General features: G+C 40.4%; 1 protein-coding gene across 2 annotated transcripts in view; it reads left to right on the top strand.

The window, feature by feature from the left end:
• RCBTB1 (RCC1 and BTB domain containing protein 1) overlaps positions 1–9,493 on the top strand; it is a 47,534-nt gene that overhangs the window by 12,577 nt on the left and 25,464 nt on the right. For both annotated transcript variants that reach the window (XM_054014996.1, XM_054014991.1), the window contains exons 2-3: positions 7,598–7,768; positions 8,727–8,877. In XM_054014996.1, coding sequence (XP_053870971.1) covers positions 7,625–7,768; positions 8,727–8,877 — 295 coding nt within the window. In that variant the 5' untranslated portion in view covers positions 7,598–7,624. The remainder of the gene's footprint in view (positions 1–7,597; positions 7,769–8,726; positions 8,878–9,493) is intronic.

The following is a 9,493-nucleotide window of genomic DNA, read 5'->3' as shown; positions in this document are numbered from 1 at the left end:
AGTTTAGTGTCACAATTTACCTAGGATTGCTACTTGCTAATTCCACCAAAACATTTCCACTGGTTCAGCTGCATTGATGACAGCCCTCCCTATAGGTAAGGTAAGGATGCCAGAAGCTACCATCCGTGCCAAACTAGCTCCTGCAGCTGAACTGATAGTATCATCAATGGAGAATTTGTTGGTAAAATTCTGTATCATAAATGTGGCCTTTGGTTCACTAGAGTTCCTCTGTTTGGTGATTCTTTGCTTTCTAATCTTTTGGAGTTAATGCTCTTTAATTATATTGCTCAAGTGTTTTTTATTGGAGATAGAAATGAAAAGAAATGTAAGCCACAATCGCTGCATCAGTTTTAACACTCTAAGTTAACTGTGCGTGTGTGTGTGTGGGGGGGAAATGTGTGAAATATTTTCACTGCAGACTAATGGTGAGTAATCCTACCAATATTCATACACTTCTATGAAAGTCTTCATTATTTGTATTACAGTAACATCTAGAGGTCTGACCTAAGTTTGGTGCCACATTGTGCTAAAGACTGTAGTAACATAGCATAAATTCTTTGAGGTGAGGACTGTCTCTCAAGCTAAGTAGACAAAGGGGAAGCAAAGTCTCACAGATTTGAAGCGACAAGCCCAAGGTCACACAGTGCTTCAGTGGCAGAGTAGATCTTATGTTTTTAAAAGTTCTATAAACTGTCAGGTCAGGGTGGTAGATGACATTTGCATTCCTAACTACTGATATGCATCTCCTTTTCATTCATTCTTCCATTTTGAGCCTACAAAAGGTCCTCTGTGGACAAAGCAGGCTCTTACATGTGGTCCTTTTCTCTTGCATCTAAATTAATGTAATCTTTCCTTTCCAAATCTTGAGGATTTTTTGAGGTTTTGTGGTAAACTAGCTCTGATAAGAAGAGTTTGCCTAAGATAACTGTAAACGCAGAATGAAGCACAATAGTATAGTCGACTCTGAGCATTCAGATATCGTGTCTGGCCCCAACCAATCATGACATTTTAAAAAAAAGGGTTCTTTATTTGTTTTTCAAGCATTTAGTCTTGGGTCTCATTTTCAGGCTTTTCTGCACAACTGTGCGGGTTAGAAACTTTCATCTTAAAAAGCTGAGATTCTCATGTAATAGCTTGACTCAAGAATGTGGGGCTTCAAGAAAAACACCCAAGTGTGAGATTTTGCAATATCCAGAATAAACTTTCCAGATTTGTATTTTGGTACTTGACCATGTGCTAATGTCATAAGCAGCCAGTCCAAATAATTTACATGCCTTAGTTTATAGTGTTAATCTCATGTGAAAGAGCTAAAAATTACTTATATAGCACTTCATTGTTGAGTGTTTTGAACATTTAACTCATCATTCCCCATGTGGCAGAGGCAAGTGTATTCCCCATTTTACAACCACATAAATTTAATTCTGAGTACCATCAACTTCTGTCACTCCGGCTCCTGATTAGGAGAATAGTCTTCCTGAGTTGGAGTCGGTAGTTGATGTGTTACTCTGCACAGGCAGACCCTGTGTCCATATAGTCTTCCATTGACTTCATTGAGGTACCATACAGATACGGAGGTCTACTCACTCAGTGAGTTCCTGGATCAGAGCTCTAGTTGATTATAGTCCATCACAAAAGTTTCACAATTGTGCAGCTCTCAGTTATCAACAATACTGCATTTAACAGAGTGCAGCTACGCAGTCTGATTTAATGTGATTTTTTTTTTTTTAAATGTAATCTCATGTTTTATTGTAGGCTGAGCTTGTAGCACCAGCTATAGTTAAGGTTGCCTGATACTTGACATTATAAGAACTTGAATTCAGTTGCTTGTAACTCTTGCAAACTTTAACTGTCCATTGAATTTTTGAAAAATTTCAGTTAGAGCAGTTAATTCATTTCTAAGTATGAGTTGAGCAAACAAGGTATCTCTCCGTAATAGTGGGAAAAAATGCTTACAAACATTTCATTGAGAAGCTCTAGCACTTTTTTGCGTTGGCGTAGACACATACAATTTGGCAGTGAGATTGTGTAGTGTCATGGGAGGTGCCTTTTCTTCAAGTGCTGCTCAGAACATCAGGACTGGCAGCCCTAAGTACTACACTGTAAGTAGCACATTCCTGTGGGGAACAATTTAATACACTACACCCGGCTCTGCTCAGCCTGCTGATGGTCTGGACTTCTCAGAATATGTTCTTGCAGCCCTTATAAAAAATTACACTACAATTAGCTTAAAAACTTGAAAACTTTGTATATTACAGTAATCATTAAAAAATGTATAATGTTAATAAATACATAGGTTTGATGAAACAAAGTAATTGTACTTATGTGCCTGTGCTTAATTTGTGTTTTCGACGATTTACCTTCTAAAAAAATCTCGCATGTCTCGCACCCCCAGAAAGGGCATCTCGCACCCCAGGTTAAGAACCACTACACTAAACTGACAAGATCTGCATTTTAATTTAATTTTAAAAGAAGCTTCTTAAACATTTTAAAAGCCTTGTTTACTTTACATACAACAATAGTTGAGTTATATAATATAGACTTATAGAAAGAGACCTTCTAAAAACATTAAAATGCATTACTGGCACGCGAAACCTTAAATTAGAGTGAATAAATGAAGACTCGGCACACCACTTCTGAAAGGTTGCTGACCCCTGTTCTAACACATTCTGAGGGTGTGGCTATAAAAGGGAGCATGGCGCTGGTTGCTGTCTCACTTCCTTCCAACTGCAACAGTGAATGTACACAGACCTCTTCAGATTGCAGGGATATAAAATCTTTCCATTCTTAGATTAGTTAGTAGTTAATAGTTTTAGGTTAAGCTAGCTTTAGAAATAAGTTTAGATTAACTTTCAGTTTAAAGTAAGTTACTTACACAATACCATGGCAGATTTAAAGATCAAGAAACACTGTTTTAAAGGGTGTTTGTCATGCCTGGCTGTCTTTATAATATAATTAATAAATGGAGATATCCCATCTCCTAGAACTGGAAGGGACCTTGAAGGTCATAGAGTCCAGCCCCCTGCCTTCACTAGCAGGACCAAGTACTGATTTTGCCCCAGATCCCCAAGTGGCCCCGTCAAGGATTGAACTCACAACCCTGGGTTTAGCAGGCCAATGCTCAAACCACTGAGCTATCCCTCCTCCCCTTTGTGGCATCCGTTGTGCATGTTCAGTGCTGAAATGCCTAGGAGAAAGGCATTCTTGTTCATATTGTGCTATTTGGGGCCCTCCGCAGGCCCACATAGCTAGACAAGACTTCAGGCTCTTCTGTTACAAGAAACATTGTTGGTCCAGCCTCTTGGATCAGATACTTCTAAATAGATATCAGATACCTAACTTCCAGAAGGAATCTGGGGTAACTTAAGACTTTGATGTAAATCCGTGTATAAATTTACCAGTATTCTTTCCCAAACCATGGGCACGTAAGGGCAAATCTAAATTACATTCTTTAGACCCAGAGAATACTTTCTGATCGGAACAGGACTAAAGACAACTGCTACGTTGTTTATATCCTATGTTGGTCAAGGGTCAAGCTGTCTCTTCCCATTCCCCGTCAGTGGGTCAGATAGTGTATATAGAAGAGAGTTATAAAAGTTCTTCACTCTCTCTCCTCCTGCAGTTCTTAGAGTTCATTCTACCAGTGCAGTTGCTGCAACTGTAGCATGTGGTAGACATGTTCCCATTATTGAAATATGTAAATATGGAGTTCAGTCACACTTTCTCTAAACAGTGTGCCTTTTTAGATTTGGCAGCCAGATCTGATGCACAGTTTGGCAAAGTGATACTTCAGTTGTTGTTGTTTAATTAGGACTCAGTGTTCCTACATCCACCTTTTACGTACTCCTTGCCAAACTATCCCAAGAGTGGGAATATTCAGAGGACTCTTGAAGGAAATGGAGGTTCCTTGTAACTGTAGTTCTTCAAGATGGACTCTACATATTTCCACTCCCTGCCCACCTTCCTCTCTTCTGTGGAGTTCCAATTAAGGTTATCACTGGATTCTGTAATAGGGGTGGAAGAAACTGAGCTGCTTGTGTCACCAAGCCCCTTTGACAGCCATGCCCTCAGAATGGGCTAGAATGTTTAGGGAAGTGGGGAGAAGGGTATGTGAGCATTCCAAGAGTGTGAATATGCAGAGTCAATCATCAAGAACTATGGTTGCAAGTAACTAATCTTCATTTACTCTGTGTGGAAAATGGTCAAAACTTGGCCAAATTATACATTTTTGAAAAAACTCAGACTTGTAAGAGTTTGGAAGCTAAGTTTTCTGAAGATTCTTTATGCACTAAGCATGCTCCTGCTAAAGGCTGCAGGGACTGAGCAGGACTTTTCATGCAATTGCTCCTCTTGGTATGGTGACCAGATGTCCCAATTTTATAGGGACAGTCCTGATTTTTGGATCTTTTTCTTATATAGGCTCCTATTACCCCCCCCCCATCCTGATTTTTCACACTTGTTGTCTGGTCACCCTACCTCTTGGCGTCCTGAAACACTATGGTATCAGGAACTGGGAGTAGGGGGATTCTCTTCACTGCTCTCATTGCTTCTACTTCTGGTGCCCAGGAAGCATGGGCGGGAGGGGGAGAAGCCTGTCTTGAATTCAGAGGGATGAGAAATGGGAGGGGCGGGAGAAAATGGGGTTGCAGGGTGGAAGGTTGCAGGAGCCAGAAAGTGAGGGAGGGAGGAGCTGGAGGGGGTTGGATAGGAGCTGCATGGGACAGGATATAGGTTGCACTTCTTAACTGAGTGCTTGACTCTGCAACTTTAACTATCTTTTAACATAGTCTTTTAGATGTAATAGATATTATGTTAACAGTATTATTTCTACGTGACTGTACCCAGGGTCGTGAAGCATCTCCCCACCATCTGCCCATAGTGCGAGGAAGTGTTGTCTGTGGGTCAGCTCCTTGAAATCACCAGCCTCTGACAATCCAATCACTGCCTTCCAGACCTCTTCAGGCTTTGCTGTCTCTGTACAGGGTAGTTCTAGGCATACATCAATCCCTGAGTCTTCTGAGCATTCCCTGTAGTGCCCAGCCCCTTATCCACTGAGCACTCAAAATTACCAGGCCTGCTGTCCCCAAAGGAATAGTAAACACCAACTTATTACTTATACCTTGCTAAACACTTAATCTTATTCACTATAAATAAATCTATGTTTATTGTTAAAGAACTGACATTCAAGTAAATAAGAATATTGGAAACAAATGGTTACATATCAAACAAAATCATAAAACGCTTTCTTGAGACTAAACATAATTAACAGATTAACATTTTGTTTAAAGAAGCTGGTCTCATCCAAGGTTCTTTCCAGCGTTTTCAGCCAGGTGTGGTTGAGATCCCTCTTTCATGAAGCAAACTCATTGTCCATTTGCTTCCATAGTGAAGGATGCTAGGGTGTCTTCTTTGTCCCCCAAATTATTAGAGCAGCCCTTTTGGTGTGCGGGTCAGAATAGGGTTGTCTCCCCGGCTCTCCCGCTGCTTGCTTCCTCCTGTTACTTTTGTCTTTTGAATTTTTCACAATCCTTCATTAGCATTCAGTTTAGACAGGTCAGAAGAGGCCCTTTTGTTTATATGTAAATTAAGCACTGTATAGTTCAGACCGCTAGATAACAATTTCTCTTCTGACAGAACCTGTATTTCATCTTTGCTGGTGATCAGTTCCTAAATACAGACCTTAACGTAATTGTGTGTGTGTGTGTGTGGCACACACACAGATATGTAACTCCTTAACAACACCCATATATGTCTAGAATGTATATTCTGGACCCAGGAGGTCCCTGTAACATCTAGGCACCCCTCTGTGTCCTTTTCTAGTTGGCACTAAGAGGTTCCTGGGTCATACATGACCAATGCATACCATAGTGTTGTCATTTTATGGAATGCTCTGGTGAGAGCACAGATCCATGCCAATGAAGTACCAGCCTATCACATAAATGTGAACAAGTACTAACAGCAGAATATCTTTGGAGCATCAGTGCTAACATAACTTTTCTTGTGTCAGGCCTAAAAAATCTTACATAGGTGCTCTTTTTTTGAGTCTTTTTATCTCCTCCTTGAATCCATTCAGTTTCCATGCGCAAACTAGAGGTGATGAGGGTGGCAGAAATTTGTAAATTATACACAGTGATATTGTTTCTCTGGCAGATTTGATGATACTTTTATCTTTTGCTCATCTTCCAATGTTCTAACACAATCCAAAGTGTTTCCCAATTAACCAATAATGACTAGTTGCTCTATGCTGAGTTTGCCAACAGTTTTCAGCAAGTAGTCTGAAGCAAACAGATCATGGTTTTGTGCTGTAATTCTCTCATGCTCAAAAATAGTTACTTTTGTCCACAAGGAAAGTTTTAAATCAGCCCCTGCCCCCTGGACATCCCTAATACTTAACAAAAAACCCTAACAAGCTGGCATCATGTGCTACTTACATATATTGGGATTTCACACTGTCCAAAATTAAACTGGGATTGCACACTAGTTGGAGGAGACAGATATTTTGTTTTAAGACCAGGGTGGGCAAACCTTTGGCCTGAGGTCCACATCGGCGTTCGGAAACTGTATGGAGGGCCGGGTAGGGAAGGCTGTGCCTCCCGAAACAGCCTGGCCCTTACCCCCCTCCCACTTTCCACCCCCTGACTGTCCCCCTCAGAACACCCAACCCATCCAACCCCCCCTGCTCCTTGTCCCCTGACACACCCCCGGGATCCCTCGCCCCAAACTGCCCCCCCAGGACCTCACCCCCATCCAATCCCCCATGTTCTCACCCCCCCCCCAGAACCTCTGCCCCATCCAACCGCCCCCTGTCCCCTGATGGCCCCCCGGAACCTCCTGCCCCTTATCCAACCCCCCCGCTCCCCGCCCCTTTACCATGCCTCTCAGAGAAGCAGGACTGGCAGCTGCGCCACCCGGCTGGAGCCAGTCACACCACCATGGTGCCCGGCAGGAACTCGCGGCCCCGCCACCCAGAGTGCTGGTGGCAAGTGAGCTGAGGCTGCGGGGGAGGGAGCTATCCTCCCCGGCCTGGAGCTCAAAGGCCAGGTAGGACTGTCCCACGGGCCCTAGTTTGTCCACCTCTGCTTTAAGATCTGCTTGTCTTTATTTAAATGGAATATAGGCTTGGAATACTGTTTCACATTTACAAGAGAATTGAATGTAATACAAAAGAAAATTAGATCCAAAATATAGCTCAGAAATCTACTGCCACTGAAAGGCAACATTTGCTAGGTAACAGGTTGCATATTTATTAACAAATGGATTTTTTTCAAGTAGAACAGGGTCTTTATCTGTTTTTTTTTTTTTTTTTTTTTTTTTTTTTTTCCCCCCCAGTAGTTATTAATTCAAAGTAGCCCAGCAGATACTTATTTTTAATGATATTTCTCTAATATCCTGTCTAGGACTAGCTATTTTTGTTCTTCCTTGGTATGGTGTTTGATTACACATCTTGTATAGGAATAGAATATTCATTCATCAGAGACACTCATGTCCCTGTAGTTAAGTTTTAAGTGCTTTTCTTTTCTAAAGAAGAATATCTTGGGCCGTTTGTTGAAACAAAAAATAAGCCTTTTTAACAGTGTGTTTTTTTTCCTTATTACCGCAGAAATGTCAACTTACTTATAGGAATTATATGAAACCCAACATAGTCATGGTGGATGTAGGAAAGTGGCCAATATTTACCTTGCTTTCACCTCAAGAAATAGCATCTATTCGGAAAGCATGTGTATTTGGCACATCGGCCAATGAAGCTATATACATAACCCATAATGATGAGGTAAGTGTATAAGGAAATGAAATACCTGATCTGTTTTGGGATGTAATTCTAACCCCTTTGAATGCCTGTAAATAAGCAGGCTACAAAAGACACTGCATGAAACTTTGTCCCAGTCTGTGAATGAATGTGGTGGGAATGAATTGCAAATATTTGAAATCTTGCATCGGGACATAACTGGGAAGAGAGTAAAAGGATTCACAATAAAACACTCGTAATGAAAATAATTTTCGTTAATATTAATGTCATAGATTAGTAAAGACGAAAAAATAAAAACTTGCTACATAAAGGGAGTCTCTTTACATTTCATTTCACTTGGACAACTGAACTAGACTGGTCAGTTTCACTTCTTGGATCTCTTACACTAGCGCACATTTAAATATAACTGGACAATTATTATGACAAATGTTAGAACTTATTATATCCAATAGTGATATAAAGGATAGCAGCTGTAATAAAAATGAATCTCCAGCCCAGGATATGCCCCCTTTAGAGGTATCCGTTTAAATTTAAGTAACTTTTTTCTGAATCAAAATAGAATTGTCACAGCTTTTTTATGGAAAGAGAAGTAGTGCATTGCCCTAAATAAGCCTAGGCACCCAAAAGGGGGAGATATTTGGATGCCTGCCTTTAAAGCGTACAAAACACACAATAAAAACACTTCCGTAAACTTTTAAAGACCTATGATTTCAGTAGAATTATTTCAATTAGGGTTCGTAAACCTTCCTTCTTTGTGTATTAAACAAAAATCTAAATTTTGAATCTAGAACTAGTTGTAGAACCCTTTGAACCAGCAATAAATTTCCATGGATGAAATCTTTGCCCCATTGAAGTTGATGGCAAAACTCCCATTCACTTCACTAGGGCCAGTTTTCACCCTATATATCTATATTTCTGTCTCCCTCTCCATAAATATGAATCTAAATAGTTTAAAATGCAAACTGTTTTTTTTTCCCCCCAGGTGTTTGTGTTTGGACTAAACTGTAGTAATTGTTTGGGGACTGGAGATAATCAAAGCACAATAGTACCAAAGAAATTAGAAGCCTTATGTGGAAAGAAGATTAACAATCTCAGTTATGGAAGTGGACCACATGTTATACTTAGCACTGAAGGTAGAAAACATTTAGTATGTGAAATAATCAGTTACATATTCTATCAGGGTTAACCAAGAATGGAAATGGAGATATGTTGGTAGATTGGCCAAGTAGCAATGTGCTGGGTTTGTGTTGCTCTTCTGGAAATTCTGATCCTGGGTCAACAAAGTTCAAAGGCCAGATCTCTCAACTTACATAGGTCATAGCTTTGCTGAAGTCACTTTACACTAGCTGAGGAACTAGCCCAAAGCATACCATGATGGTAACATACTTAGTCTTCCCTCTGGGATGGAGGAGCTATGTAAATTACTAACTATCAGAACTCCATGATCAGATAACATTTTCCAAACCTGGTGGCCATCAGAATCAAATAGTATGTTCTAGTTTAGTGGCCTTCTAGGCAACCAACTTTTACAAAAGGAAGAACGCAGGTTATTTCTCAACACTGGGTGGGTAGTAAACTGTGGCAAGGGAATGAATGCATTTTACTTTTTGAACATAAAATTGGAAACCAGACTCCAACATGAAGTTGTAAAGTTCATTGGCTGACTAGCGAGGCAGTGCTGGTTAAAAGGGTCTGGACTTAATGGCTTCAAACCCTAACATTAAACTTTTCTTTGTTTTTAAATAGTTG

This window comes from Malaclemys terrapin, chromosome 1 (genome assembly GCF_027887155.1).
Source record: "Malaclemys terrapin pileata isolate rMalTer1 chromosome 1, rMalTer1.hap1, whole genome shotgun sequence".
Lineage (NCBI taxonomy): Eukaryota > Metazoa > Chordata > Testudines > Emydidae > Malaclemys > Malaclemys terrapin.
This window is presented reverse-complemented; position numbering and strand designations above follow the sequence as displayed.